The following is a 16,371-nucleotide window of genomic DNA, read 5'->3' on the forward strand; positions in this document are numbered from 1 at the left end:
TTTTTTCCCCCCCCCAGTCAGCCTCTGCAAGGTTTAGCTGAAGTTGTTGCTTAGCTACAGAGACGCTTTTAAGCTGCGGCCGACTGTTTTGAAGCTGTTGAGGGTTTGTTGCTTCACATGGAGCTGAAAAGCTCCGTATGTTTTAACATTAGCGCTGGTTTATACGGCAGTTTTGATGGGACGGCACCAACTCGGTCCCGTCAGTGCCGGATACCAGAAAGTTTCCTGTACTCCATAATTTGGAGGAAAGAGTACATTCGAATAACATGGCCAAGGTATAATGGCATCATCAGAAGAAATTTCTAGTGAGAAAATGTCTTGCTGCTTAAAGTAATTGTTTTGTTGCTTTTGCACGTCTTGTGTTTTTCTATGCAAGTGTATGCAATGAAGCCTAACACAATATTTCAGTGCTTCTTTTCCTTTAGGACACAACAGATTAAGCATGAGCTGCTAAATTTATGATTGCAAAGCCCTGTGCAGGAGCAGCCTGCATTTTCAATAAAATGTGTAGACTTAACTTAATAATAAGACGCCAGCCTTAAAGCATGCTGACATTGCTATTTTCACAAAGCTTAATAAGTCTCCTGGGTGTTTCGTCTTCTAATAGTGCAATAATCCAAGTGCTGCAGTGATTCTTTCAATTGTAAAGCCACATAGCAGCATTAGTCCCCCACCCAGCAATTGCACTGGGAAATAAAAGTTTCTCTAATCTGAAACCAAAATATATTGCGATAGATTAATTACCTGCCACAGGACTCAAAATTGAAACTGAAAAGTAGGCTCGCCATACACAAATCAGGGCTAGGATTCAAACTACTGACTTTTTAAAGCATGCCTTTCAAACGGGCACCTCAACAGACTATACTACAATAACTCAAATGGACTGGATACTAGGAACACATATCACCCATATTACATTCTCAACATGTGGAGGCATTAAATGAATGCCAATAAAATTCTCTCAAATTTGTACTGGATTAATCTTAAAAAAAACACTATATATTTGTAAAATAAACAATGCTCATCATAGTCCTACAATAGGCAGCCATAGCAGCTTCAAAAATAATTTATTTTCAAAAATCACATTTTCCTTACATTGGTATGGAGTCCAGTTGAGCTAAACAATTCAGCTCTCCTTCCAAGCTTCTCTGATGAGGCCTATAAGAGCCATGGATGCAGAATTGTTGAGTATATTCAAGGCCAAGAGATAGATTTTTGGACTCTAGGGGAATCAAGGGATATGGAGATCAGGCAGGAAAGTGTAGTTGAGGTCAAAGATCAGCCATGATCTCACTGAACGGCGGAGCAGGCTCGAGGGGCCTTATGGCTTACTTCTGCTCCTAATTCTTATGTTCTTATAACTCAACCCATGAGAGCTTGGAGCCCTACCATTTTGAAGCATAATACATACCACTTTGCTAAGCTGCTGCACCATCCCTCACAAAGTCCTTTACAACATCACCTTAGAAAGAGGGAAAGACTTAAAGGACATATGCCATGGCCAACTATGAGATATGATAAACAGATCTACATGTGAGCCTGACTCAGTAACTCCAACTAGCGAGTAACAAACAGCCTCCCAAGACATTTACTATATCTCTGTTTCATCACACTTCCTCACATTGAACTCCATCTGCCAGCCTTTTGCCCACTCACTTAATCTGTCTATGTCCCTTTGTAACTTCCTACTCCCATCTACACAACTTACTGTGCCTCCCAACTTAGTGTCATCTGCAACCTTGGATATACAACTCTATTCCTTTATCCAAGTCATATATATGATGAAAAGCTCATGCCGCCATACAGATCGCTGAGGAATGCCACTTGTCACATCCCGCCAATCAGAGATCAAACTCTTTATCCCTACTCTCTATCTTCTACCTCCCAACAAATTACCAACCCATGCCACAAGGTAACCTCCAATTCAGTGTGCTCTCATTTTTTCTAATCTTTTGTGCAGAACCTTATCAGATGCCTTCTGGAAATCCATATAGACATCATAGACATTCTTTCCACCATACTAGTGACCTCCTCAAAAAATTTCAACTAGATTAGTTGGACATGACCTATCCACCATAAATCCATGCGGACTCTCTGATCAACTAATACCTGTCCAAGTGCTCAGTCACTCAGTCTCTGATAATAGATTCCAGTAACTTTCCCACAATTGATGTTAAACTGACAGGTTTGTTATCTTACTACAAAAGTAAAATTCTGTAGATGCTAGAACAGTGTAGGAGGCCAAGGACCGAGAGGTCAGAGAGTGTGTGGGGGACAGAGAATTAAAATGACAAGCGATCGGAAGCTTAGGGTCACGCTTGCGGACTGAACAGAGGTTTTACACAAAGCGGTCACCTAATCTGCGTTTGGTCTCCCCGATGTAGAGGAGACTGCATCGTGAACAGCAAACACAGTATACGAAATTGCAAGTAAAAGTAAAAAACATAACCCCGTTTCTCTCTCCACAGATGCTGCCTGACCTGCTGAGTATTCCCAGCATTTTCTGTAATTACCTGGTTTCTCGCTCTCAAATAATGAAGTGACACTTGTAATTTTCCAATCCAAAGGCACAATTCCAGAACCTAAAGAGCTTTCAAAAATTAGGCTAATGCATCTGCAATTTTCTCATCCAATTCTTTTAATTACCTGTCGTGGAAACCATCAGGTCCTAGAGATTTGTCTATTTTAAGTACCATTATTTTCTCCAATACCATTTTTTTTTTAAACTTGTATTAAATCCACTAAGTTCCTCCCTTGAATTATTTTCAGGTACCCTTGTACTAAAAGAACTAGGAGGTAATTGAGAGATGGATCAGAGGTAGAAGCAAGGAATCCCTAAGAGCAGAAGCGTGAATCAGGGGCAAGGGGCAAACAACAAGAGGTCAATACTATATCAGTTTTCCCAACAGGATACAAGGACAGCATCCTGCTGTGCTCCCAAAGGGTAACGTACACCACAGCATCAAGATGTCCTGAAAGAGCTGTGCTTAAACTAATTAATGCCTGGCGACACAAGACTGCCAGTTAAGTGCAGATGATTAATTGCAAACAATGCTCCTGCAGCACAGCTCACATCTTACAACGCGAGAACGCTAATGAAACCGTTGACTTACAAATGACAAGTTTCAGATTTCCAGCTTTCTTAGGACGTCTGCCAGTTTTAATAGAAAGATTGGTTTACATTCAGTGCAAACATTTTTCTGCGGGGGGTGGGGAGGGGAGGGAAAAGAGGAGAGAGAAGGGATGGAAAGGAAATCAATTAAATATTGATTTTCTCTGCCAGGAATTTAGCATCGATCCCATCACTTCAAAAAGGCTTTACATACATTAAAGTGCATATTGCTCTCTGTAGTGGCAGATTTGCCAATAAAGAATACTAATAAACCCCCAAATGTTACTCCTTGCTCTTGAAACTGCTAGGTAATGTGTTAATATCACAGAAATTTATCTGTTACCTTTATCTTGACAACTAACTTCTTGGAAAAATTACTGAAGTAACAAATTAGCAAATGTACAAGTGAGTCTTTCAAGAAATACTGAAAGTTGTAAAATTACTATCTTGGGACTAATCTTCGGGGTACGTACGATTTTAAGGGCTTATTGCTAGATAACTGAGATAGGTCATTATTTTTTTAATTTGTTGAAATAAACCTAGGTCAGAGCTGTAGGTTATTCATGTATTCCAGAGGCGCACCTGATCCACAGAACTGGTGTCAATCCAATCAGTCGGATGTAGACTTGCTTCCCCCACCCCTGCAACTCCCAATGGCTATATCTACTAAAACATATTTTGTGGTGCCCTGGGGAGGGAGGAAAAGAAATAACCTGCAATATTTCTGAGCAGAAGAATCCCAAATGCATTTATGTTAAGTGAATAGTAACTGAAATGAAGGACTATAGGGCACCATAAAAAGAGTACCGTCACCACACAGCTCTCCCTCACCACCATATCCCCCAACTACTTCCATGCTGTAAGAATGATTGTCTGACATCAAGTCATGGATGAGCCAGAATTTCCTCCAAGTCTGAAAATGGTGTTTTCGACCCCACATTGTCGTCATGGTTCAACCCAAGTGCGCAGCCAAGGAAGAAAATGGAGTCCAAATGGCACACATGCTCAAGCAGAGCTTCAAATCCCATCAACTACAAAGATCACTACCACATCACTGAGTCATTCTGCTCCTAACTCACTGAGGACCACCAAAACCCTTATCCACTCATTTACCATCACTAGACTCAATTTCTCTCAAGACCTCATCATCAACCTTCACCCTCCATAAATTCTAAAATGCCGCTTGTATCCGGAATCACATTCAGCCCTACTAGGCAGCAACCCCACCCTTTGCTGAGCTACATTGGCTCCCCATTCCCCCCAACAGATGAACTTGAAAATCCTCATCTACAAAGCCCACCCATGGCCTCACTCCAACCTCCCTCTGCAAACTTCTCCACATGGCATATCTTGTCCTCCAGAACGCTCACTCTGATCTCTTGTACATCCATTTCCTTTGCTCCACCATCATGGCACAGGCTTCAGCTATATGGAACACCCACAAATATTATTGTTCTATTTCCCTCCCACCTCCGCTTTTAAAAAACTTTTCAAACCACATTTCTTCAACTAAGCTTTTGGTCACTTTTAAACCCCCTGCAAAGTTCAGTGCTCAGTCCATTTCTCATCTGGGATGTTGTGCAAGTTGTTGTAATGAATTAACTAATTAAAACTGATAATTAGCTGGCAGTTATCCGACATCAGTATTAACAATCCTTAGAAATAAAGAACTTGGATTTATATAGCACCTCATCACATTCTCAGACGCCCCAATGCACTTTAATGACCAAATGATTTCTTTTGGAGGTAGGCAACTGTGGCAGCCAATTTATGCAAGCTTCCACAAACAGCAAAATGAATGAATGACCAGTTAATCTGTTTTCGTGGTATTATTTGGTGGTGGGGGGGGGTGCAGGTGAGAATGTTGGTCAGGACAATTCCCCTGGAGTTCTTCAAAGAATGCGACAGGATTTTTTTTAAAATCTATCCATATGTGGCGGAACCACCAGAGGATTACGGACAATTTTATATAATTCCTTTTACAGCAATGTAGTACAGCTGGGGGCTGCACCTTTAATGCATCTGTTAACTGTACTAGGGCTTCTTTCCTGTACTCCGCGCGATGACGTCATGCCGTCTGTCACGTGATCTCTCAACGGCGGGAAGAACGTCATGACGTCAGAGCTCGGAACCTGCTAGCAGTCGAGCTCGGAACCTGCTAACAGTTTCCAGAGAGGCTTTCAAGCAGACCAGACCTATTTGCATTGTATCCTACAGTTTCCTGTACAGCTTCGTTTGTTCATTAAATTTTATTGTTTTTGATTTTCTGAGTCGATCTCAATTCTTCGGCTAGGAACCCCAGTTCCTACACATACATGAAAACAGGGCCTCAGTTTAATGTGCTATCCAAAAGGACAGCATCTCCAACAATGCAGTACTCCCACAGTAGGTGCTCCAGTCCATAGCGGGGCTTAAACCCCAGAATTTGGACTCAGGTGAGCATTCTACCTAAAGCCAGGCTGACAATTACAAATTGGCTTAAGTTTCCATTTAATTTAGCTTTCAACCTCTAGCTGATAATCGATTTAACAATGGACGAGTAGTTACCACCAATTCCACAAACACAAAAAAGAAAAATATGCTCAATGGTGAACTAGGGCAGCAATACGCTTACGGGGCTGGGGACTGAATAATCATGCCAAAACCAGCGAGAGGGGCTTCATATGATAGGAAGTCACATATCTGTACAACGTGCAAGACTTCCTCATACTGTACATACAAAAAGCAACACCTCCACACACAAAAATGTATACACACCTTGTATACACAAAATATTTTCTAACAAGTCCATTTCCAATTATAGCAACTGAAAGTTCAATTCAACAACTGTGCTGAATAGAACCTTAATTCACATTAAGAAATCCACAATTAAACCACCAATGTTAAGTTACCTATTCAGTGGAGAGTAGAAAAGTAATACTAAGCATCCTGCTAACTCTGCACACATCCTTTGTCCATTATGCCACTAGAGTTCAAATCCCAATCCTGGCAGACATCTGCACTTGGGTTTGCTCCAAGTGGTGGATGGCTGTTCTCAAATTAAGTTGAGTCATCAGGCAAGAGCACCAAGTAACAAGCCAAATAGTGTGAGTGATGAGAGACTGGCTGGAGTCTCAAGAAAGCAAAAACTGGATGGACCGGCATTGTTCCCAGTGTCACACAGTCCCTACATCATGGCACTGAAGGAAGTCTGGAAGCATGGAATGTGGAAAAGTCTTCAAAGCATTAGGAACATCCAGAGCAAAAACACATTCACTATGCACACCTGCCTACTAAAATGTATGTGCAGACACACTAGGCTACAAAGCTAAAAGTAAAAGGCATCTATCATTGGCTGAAGAACTCAAGTATCACAATCATTTTGCTAGTGAGCCTGTGTTTAATACAATCCTGCAGTCAACTATGATTCACTTACTGTTACAAAACAATGAGAAATCTGTGCCCAAAAGCATTAAGCCAGTCAGCCATTCTCCATGTCCCTTTACACAATACAGGAAACTTTCGATTAACCGGCCCCTAAATAACCGGAATGCTCTATCCACCGGCAAAATTCAGGAGTCGGTTCAGGTAACTTTTTTTTACTTTTATTACTTTTTTTTTTTTTTACTCCATTTGTTGCTGTGCAAGGGTGTAGCTGAAGCTGTTGCTAAGCTACAGAGACGCTTGCAACTTGTGCCGATTGTTTTGAAGTAAGCAACAGGGTTTGTTGCTTTATACGGAGCTCTGAGCTCCGTATCTTTTGCTATAGCTTTCGGTTATCCAGAATTGTTGATGAACCGGCACGTCAGTCCCGTCCGTGCCGGATACAATAAAGTTTCCTGTAGTCACATTTTAATGCATTGCTATAAAAATCTTTTACAACCCATGTAGCTAGACATAAGCTAAAACATAGACAAAACAAACTCTGAAGTGCTTTGAGATGTTTCACTGTGATAAGGCAGTATATAAATACAAATTTATTTTTCAAATCTTCTCTTCACAAAATTCTACCTAAGCTCGAGGGGCCGATTGGCCTACTCCTGCTCCTATTTCTTATGTTCTTATAAGCACAAGTTATAAATGTAGTTAAGCCATTGAGGAAGTTCAGAGGATATCCTAACTTAAAAGTGCAAACTAATTTGAACTTACAAATTTGAGCAAATGCTTTAAACTCACTAAACTGACATTTATTTGTGCATGGTGGTGTTTTCTAACCAAAAAGATGTACAGAAAGGTTTTCAATAAAAGGAGCAGAAACATAGATCAAATTAAGGACTTCATTCATGAGAAATTAGAGACCACAGGCAAAATATACTGGGGACACTCAAAGGTTACACTGTAATTATAAATCCCTAAGCCAAAGTTGCAGTAGTCCCTCAGTTTCCACATTTTCTAAAATGCACAAAATACCAAAAATCAGTTGTACTCACCACTTTCCATCGTTCCTTTACTAGGAAACTGACTGACAATATGTCAGGCTGCTCACCTCCCCCGCTCATGTCTGTGGTCCCTTTTGGAATAGCTGCTATGCATAAGTCAGCCTGGATCGTCAGGGTTCCAAAGGCAGGTTCCATTTAACCCGAGGCTAGAGAAATAAACCAAAATGCATTAGCATTTGAAACTAACAATAATTTAATTCTTATCTATGGTATTACAGCAGAAAACATCCAAATCATAAATTGCAACATGTAATAGGACTGCACTGTTTGATAGGTACAGACCAACAATGGTATGTGCTTGGCCACTAGGAAACAATTTGCACAATACAAACATTTCAAAACAAAATTTAAAACAATGATGCCCGTTGTACACAAGATTAATGAGAATTTAAGGTATGCAAGCTAGTTTTTAAACAAAGTAATGGCACCACAAAGTGGGCATTTTAACCTTTCCTTTTATCTAAAAGCTAAAAATAGCAGGAATGAACCTTTCCCAAAGAGATTTTCTAGCATTCTCACCTCCCTCCAAGAATACATGGCATATTCTTCCACATCCTTTAACATGCAACATTTGTCTGAAATACTAATTTTATGTGCCAGTTAAAGAGAAATGCTTAAAACAAAAGTACTTGTCTTTTTTTTATTTTACAAAAACAGCTGGTGACAATTCATGAAGGTGCCCTGTAATATGTAGCCAACCCTCACACCAGCGTAGGTCAGTCAACATCACCAGCAGCCTAATGCAATTCATCACATGCAAGAGGCAGGCACACTGGAAAGTCACCCACGCAATGATTCAATCCCAAAACAATTTGCTGACAGAGTCTCTTACACATCTTCCTACAAGATCACCGTACTCCTATTGTTTGATATTTACTTTGCAATTTTATACTGAAAATGTGTCACATGCATAACAGAATAACAGCACAATGGCATTGATTACATGAGTTATTGTTCTGGTAAATTCAGTGGGATTTATCAATACTGACATGACTTAACTTAGGTACACAATAGATAGAAAGAAAGGATAAAAAACAGATCACAAAGCACAATATATTAAGAGCTTGGTACTGGGGGAAGTTAACAAGATCTAACTAGGGGCCCAAAACACTGTTCCAAACTAAACAGTCTGTATAAAAATGTGATGGGGAGGGATTCAGAAGTTCAGAACAGCCGCCTTTTGAATCCCACCATCATTGCCCTAGGCTCCAATGAACAGTGTCCAATTACCACCGAGAGGAGAAGTTTCTGAAGATCAATACTCAAAATACTGCAGCGAAGCCTTATCTGAAGAATTGATCTGAAGAAAATACACTATCTGTTTCAACTAGGTTATTTTCCAGAGCTTCTAAATCCAGATGGCAGCAGATAACTGGAACACAAGAAGAAGTTACAAGGAAAAGGAAGTCAATGAGCGGACTCAAATAATAAAGTGAATAGGTTTAACGGTCTTAACCCTTGCAGAATCATAGCCCAGAATGACTACCAAGGATCAAATCCAAAACATGATGAGCTTGAATGGCTCTGAAGTCTCTCAATGTGCTACAATAGTACCTTGAGCTGACTCGCAAAAGGGTCAATTATAAATTGAAGAATCGCAAGAGGTCTTACAAGTCCACTGGTGTATAACTGCACACAAGAAATGTCAGTGTAATCAAGGAACAGGTAACTTTGCTATTTTCAGACTTGAAAGTAAGTCAGGTACCTCTATATAACTGAAAGAAAGTATCCCATTCACGGCACAATCAGATATAAATGGGCAATTATATCTCATCCAGGATCCTGTAGTCTATTTGGGCATTCAATTCAAAAGTTTTCCCTCCTGATCAGTTTGAGGAGGGGAAGGAAGAGGAGGAAAATATCAAAGTTTTCCATCAGAAAAAAGTGGAAGAAGTGACAACAGTTCCTTCATGTCCATTAGACACAGGTCAGAAGACGAGACAGTGTAGTGCCTTAAACAATGGAATAACCAGTCCACGATGCAACAGATGTGGCATAGGCAAAAAAAAAAGTAACACAACTGAGAAGTGTTACACCTTTGGAGAAGTGCAAAATTTAAACCTCATCCAAGATTTCTTGGTGTGCCAAATAAAATGAATAATTTGACTGGGGAAGTCACTGAAGATGCTCGGAGGAATGCAAACTTGGACAATTGAAAAATACAAAACACAGAAAAATTCTCATCTTTAAAACTTAATTCTCCCTACCAGTAAAATTGGAATGGCTGGTCATGTCTTTAAGCAATACACAACAGAGCTCGGAGGTAAGCACCCTATATAAGAGTTGCAAAATCTCATGTGATCAGCCTAAGAAAGGATCGAAAGAAACCGAAAAAGATTCCTTCACGTTTCTGGGGAGCAAAAGGAATAAACACATTTGTCTTGGCATTTTTGATTCTATACCCAAGCAAAGACCCAGATGGTCTTTAACTGGCTATGACAAATGGAAGCGTAATCCAGGGGAGGGGGCGGGATGCACACATCCAGAAACTGCACAAACTAACATTTGGGTCCCTCTTACATTAGTTAGCTTCTACATTAAAGGGAGAAAGATTTGTAACAAAGGCAAATAAAAAGATAATGTGCACCTGTCAACAATACACCAAGAGCAATGAGCAGCAATTTGGGCAGAAAGAACGGAAAGGGAACATCGAACAAAGCGCTTGCTAAAGCTCACTCTTGAATACTCCCCTTTTTAAAAAAAATCAACTTATCCTGGTTAAAAAAATGCAAAAGCAGTTTCATCCATCAACTGTGCATTGTGAATAATATTAAACCGTGTGTGAATATTAGATGCATGTCTGCCACAGCAAAATCACATCCAGTATGGGGAAACCAATAACTGACTGACATAGCAGTTTGCTATTTTTGCACAAAGTTTAAAATCACAATTTCAAAGCGACTGTAGAGTTATAGGATGAACATGGATTCCAGATTTCTTCCACCCCCCCCCCCCCTCCATAGTGAAGAATATACCCAATGCCTGATAGACACATGAAGGTAAAATCATTCGCACTTCCTTATCACAGAATGGTCATTTGGCCCGTCGAGCCCGTGCTGTATGCTGCTGACTACATCTAGAGTTAGCCACAGAGATGAGAAAGAAACATTTAAAAATGCAAGAATAGTCTACTGAATTGTCAGAATCTAAAATCAGAAACACCCACCAGCTTATTGGCACCTGTCCTCCTTTGTGCCTGTGCTTTAGCCATTGGTCTGCTGGTCCAAAGCAGCAGTGGAGCAGATATTTTGTGTAGGGCAAGCATCAGAGATCTGTATTGCTACTCTGGGGCCTCTATCACAGTTAATGTTGTCACTGAAGAAAATGTTCTCCGCTACAAGAAAAAAACTTTTTTTTTTTTTTTTTTTAAAAACATCGAAAGTACTTCCCCCTCTGGCATGAGAAAATGTCAACTTGGCCCAAAAAGCCTGTCCCTTTTTCATTGATCAACAACAACTTGCATTTATATGGCGCCTTTAACGTCCCAATGCACTGCACAGGAGCGATTATTAAACAAAAATTTGACTCGACCAGTATGTTGAATACTAACTATGCATTCACTGACCAATAAACTCACTAGCTGTTGCATCCCCGACAATGGCTATCTGTTTTACATAGAAACATAGAAGATAGGAGCAGGAGTAGGCCATTCGGCCCCTCGAGCCTGCTCCACCATTCAATGAGATCATGGCTGATCATCCAAATTCAGTACCCGCTCCCTGCTTCCTCCCCATACCTCTTGATCCCTTTAGCCTTAAGAAATATATCCAACTCCTTCTTGAATATATTTAATGAATTGGCCTCTACTGCCTTCTGTGGTAGAGAATTCCACAGGTTCACCACTCTCTGGGTGAAGAAATTCCTCCTCATCTGTGTCCTAAATGGCTTACCCCTTATCCTTAGACTGTGACCCCTGGTTCTGGAGTCCCCGACCATCGGGAACATCCTTCCAGCATCTAGTCTATCTAGTCTGTCTAGTCCTGTTAGAATTTTATAAGTTTCGATGAGATCCCCTCTCATTTTTCTAAACTCCAGTGAGTACAAGCCCAATCGACCCAATCTCCCCTCACACGTCATTCCTGCCATCCCAAGTATCAGTCTTGCGAATCTTCGCTGCACTCCTTCCATGGCAAGAACATCCTTCCTCAAATATGGCGACCAAAACTGCACACAATACTCAAGGTGTGGTCTCACCAAGGCCCTGTACAACTGCAGCAACACATCCTTCACAGAATCACAGAAACCCCACAGTGCAGATAGAGGCCATTTCGGCCCATCGAGCCTGCACCGACACATATCCCACCCGATCCCTGTAACCCCTACATCAACACATATCCCACCCTACCCCCACGTATTTAATCCCCCTAACACTAAGGGTCAATTTATCATAGCCAATCAACCTAACCCGCACATCCTCGTTCCTGTACTCGAACCCTCTTGCTACTAAGGCCAACATACCATTTGCTTTCTTAACCGCCTGCTGCGCCTGCATGCTTACTTTCAGCGACTGGTGCACAAGGACGCCCATGTTTCGTTGCACTTCCCCTTCTCCCAATCTACTGCCATTTTAGGTAATAATCTGCCTTCCTGTTTTTGACACCAAAGTGGATAACCTCGCATTTATCCACGTTATATTGCATCTGCCATGCTTCTGCCCAATCACCCAACCTGTCCAAATCATACTGGAGTTTCTCGGCATCCTCCTCACAGCACACACGCCCACCCAGCTTTGTCTCGTCTGCAAACTTGGAGATATTACATCTAGTTCCCTCGTCCAGATCATTAATATATATTGTGAATAGCTGGGTTCCAAGGACCGATCCCTGCGGTACCCCACTAGTCACTGCCTGCCACTCGGAAAAAGACCAGTTTATTCCAACTCTCTGCTTTCTGTCTGCCAACCAGTTCTCTATCCAAGTCAATACCTTGCCCCCAATCCCATGTGCCTTAATTTTACACGCTAATCTCTTATGCGGGACCTTATCGAAAGCCTTTTGAAAATCCAAATACACCACATCCACTGGTTCTCCCTTATCTATTTTACCAGTTACATCCTCAAAAAAATTCCAGTAGATTAGTCAAGCATGATTTACCTTTTGTAAAGCCATGTTGACTTTGTCCGATCCGGTCACTTTTTTCCAAGTGTTCTGCTATTACATCCTTTATAATGGATACATAGATCAAGTAAAATGTAAATATATAATGGATCTGCCAATCAGTTCCGTAAATTGGATCAAACTGGATGTTTCTTAACAAATGAAAGTTTCAATGATCATGCAGTCTGATCAAGCAAGCGAGCCAAGAGGTGGAAACAACCTCCAAGTTTTACTCCCTTCAAAAATAGATTAAATTTTGGTTGAACCTATTTGTACAGGCTATTTTTTTTTTTTTAATACTCATTACATGTTATAGCAATTATTGAATGGTTCATATTTAAGCATTAACGGTTTCTCTTAAATTCTAGTGCACTTGATATTTACCGATTACTGCATTTAATCTATCCATATTAAAATTGCACATCTACAGATGTTCCTGTCCGCACCACTAGACTTTGTTTTTGTCACACTTCTGATGTCAACTCCTATCTCCACATTATAATGGAAAGCAATTATGTGAACTAGTCACGGATTTTTTTCAGGCCGCATTTTTTATCCACAGTAATACATCCATTGAATTGTCTTTTAATGCCTTCATTAAAATTTATACTTGAAGCCTCTCCCAAAAGCCCAGGCTTGGAGGTGATATTTTTGCCAAGAGCTATAGCACTGCAAGCTGAATTTGGATTGTGTAGTCAATGATACCAAGGAGTATGATTTCTTTAGCTTCTAGCAGTTTCTGTTCAAAAGTTTTTCAAAATTATTTGAAGAAAATCTAGGGAGCAAATTTTAAAAGCTACAGTTAAATTCAAAGTTATTTTTAAAATGATAGAGAAAAACCAAAATGAATGACAGTGTTCTGATTATACATCTATTGTAGCCTTTTTTTGTGCGCTCTCATTAAAATCAGTCACAACATTTCACTCCAAAATACATTGAAAAGTCCAATGTTACACTATCTCAATAGGAAAATGCATCATAAAAATGTCAACATTTACCTACAGTACCAGTTACACCTGTAGGTGGGGCTGTGATTGGTATTTATAATGGTAAAAAACCCATCATGCAACATTAGCTCACAGTTAAGAATAACATAAGAAATAGGAGCAGCAGTTGGCCATTTGGCCCGAGCCTTCTCCGCCATTCAATAAGATCATGGCTGATCTTCTACCTCAACTATCGCCATATCCCTTGATTCCCTTAGTATTCAAAAATCTATCGATAAGTCTTGAATATACTCAACGACTGAGCCTCCAGCCCTCTGGGGTAGAGAATTCCAAAGATTCACCACTCTGAGTGAAGAAATTTCTCCTCATCTCAGTTCTAAATGGCCGATCTCTTATTCCGAGACTGTGACCCCTGGTTCTAGACTCTCCAGCCATGGGAAACATCCTCCCTGCATCTACCCAGTCAAGCCCTGCAAGAATTTTCAAATCAAATCAAAATCAAATCACTTTTATTGTCATTGTTAGTGCACAAGTGCAGTACAACGAAATGTAGGCTTGCGGCTCCAGAGTGCGTCCATTTGGATTAAGACATTTAAACATTCAACATACATTTGGCTTGTAGTATATTAACATAAATATGACCATAATAAAGTGCATTGGCAGATGTGCAGGCTTTAGAGTTTATTTGTGGAGTTCAGTAGGATGACAGCCCTGGGAAAGAAGCTGTTCCTAAATCTGGTCGTACGGGTGCGAATGCATCTGTAGAGTCTCCCAGATGGCAGGGGGGCGAACAGACTGTGGCGGGTAGGGTCTTTGATGGACCGTGACCGCCGTAGACAGCGTTTCTGGTATATGTGCTCTATGGTCGGTAGCCGGGTGCCGGTAATGCGTTGGGCAGTTTTGACTACCCGCTGCAGGGCTTTCCGGTCATAGTAGCTACAGCTGCCATACCATACTGTGATACAGTTCGTCAGGATGCTCTCTATAGTGCAGCGGTAAAAGTTAGCGAGGATCAGGGGTGACAGGTTACATCCCTTCAGCCTCCTTAGGAAATATAGGCGCTGCTGGGCCTTCACCAGAGAGGTGGTGTTGAGGTCTTCCGTGATGTGGACTCCGAGGAAATTAAAGCTGTCCACCCTTTCCACCACAGCCCCATTGATGTGGATGGGGGTGTGACTTCCGCCTTTGGACTTCCTGAAGTCCACAATGATTTCTTTGGTTTTCTTGATGTTAAGGGCCAGGTTGTTATCGGCGCACCACTTCGAGATGCTGGACCTCCTCCCTGTAGGCTGACTCATCGTTGTTGGTGATCTGGCCTACTACCGTGGTGTCATCCGCAAACTTGATGGTGTTGGAACCATTAACAGCCACACAGTCGTGGGTGAAGAGGGAGTAGAGGAGGGGGCTCAGCACACATCCTTGTGGGGCCCCCGTGTTCAGGGTCGGGGGGGGGGGGGGGGGGGGGAGGTGTGGTTACCTAATTTGACAGACTGGGGTCTGTTTGTTAGGAAGTCCAGGGTCCAGTTGCAGAGGGAAGTGTTCAGGCCAAGAGTTTGGAGGCCAGCTTGTTGGGGACAAGTGTTGAATGCTGAGCTGTAGTCTATAAACAGCATTCTGATGTAGGTCTCCTTACCATCTAGGTGATTCAGTGCCGAGTGTAGAGCAGTTGTGATTGCATCCTCCGTTGATCTGTTTGCACGATAGGCAAACTGGTGTTGGTCAAGAGAGGCAGAAACACTGGCTTTGATGTGGGCTAAGACCAGTCTCTCGAAACACTTCATTATGATGGGTGTGAGTGCGACAAGTCGATAGTCGTTCAGGCACGTCACAGCCGTTTGTTTTGGCACAGGAATAATGGTAGCGGTCTTGAAGCATGTAGGGACTACTGCCTGGGCCAATGACAGATTGAAGATGGCGGTGAAGACATCAGCCAGCTGATCAGCACATTCCTTGAGTACCCGTCCAGGGATGCTATCCGGTCCAGCAGCCTTTCGTGTGTTCACTCCGCGTAGAACACCCCTTACGTCGGAGGTCGACAGTGAGCACCTGGTCTTCCGGGGGTGGCAAGGCTTTGGTAGCCGGCTCCCTGTTGTCCCTGTCGAAGCGAGCGTAGAAGTTGTTAAGCTCCTCCGGAAGGGAGGCATCGCTAACCGGGGGGGCTGGTGTTTTTGCCCTTGTCGTCTGTGATGGACTGGATGCCTTGCCACATGCGCCGGGGGTCCGAGTTGCTGCAGAAGTGATCCTCTATCCGCAGTGTCCGTTTCCTTTTGGCAGTCCCGATACCCTTTTTTAGGTTGGTCCCAGCTGCACTGTAAGCCTCCACGTCGCCAGATTTAAATGCTGCGTCGCGTGCTTTCAACAGTGAGCGGACCTCTCCGTTCATCCAGGGTTTCTGGTTGGGGTATGTCCTGATATTTTTATGGGTCGTGACGACCTCGACGCAGCTGTTGATGTAGAATAGCACTGTGGATGCGTATTCCTCGATGTCATTATGGGCAAACATGCCCCAATCAGTGCGTTCGAAGCAGTCCTGAAGCTCCGATACTGCCCCCTCTGGCCATACTTTCACTGCTCTCACTGATGTTCTCCCTCTTTTGATGAGCGGTTTGTATGCCGGGGCTAGAAACAGGGAGAGGTGATCAGACTTCCCAAGGTGGGGGCAGGGAAGCGTCTACAATGCTCGTGTAGACTTGATCCAGTGTGTTCTCCCCTCGTGGGACAGGAGACATTCTGGTGGAATTTCGGTAGTACAGTTTTTAGGTTTATGTGATTGAAGTCCCCCGCGACGATAAAAGCTC

At 42.1% G+C, this 16,371-nt stretch overlaps 1 protein-coding gene across 5 annotated transcripts in view; it reads right to left on the reverse strand.

Annotated features, from left to right (window-relative positions):
- ttbk2a (tau tubulin kinase 2a) overlaps nt 1-16,371 on the reverse strand; it is a 262,791-nt gene that overhangs the window by 227,725 nt on the left and 18,695 nt on the right. For 4 of the 5 annotated variants that reach the window (XM_086003795.1, XM_086003794.1, XM_086003797.1 and 1 more), the window contains exon 2: nt 7,522-7,676. In XM_086003795.1, the coding sequence (XP_085859921.1) occupies nt 7,522-7,665 (144 nt within the window). In that variant the 5' untranslated portion in view covers nt 7,666-7,676. Of the gene's footprint in view, nt 1-1,095; nt 1,223-7,521; nt 7,677-16,371 lie in introns of those variants that run through there. The other variant, XM_086003798.1, reaches the window with a different exon arrangement.

The sequence above is a fragment of the Somniosus microcephalus genome, chromosome 12, assembly GCF_052327205.1.
Source record: "Somniosus microcephalus isolate GS21.2 chromosome 12, FLI_Smic_1.0, whole genome shotgun sequence".
Classification (NCBI taxonomy): Eukaryota; Metazoa; Chordata; class Chondrichthyes; order Squaliformes; family Somniosidae; genus Somniosus; species Somniosus microcephalus.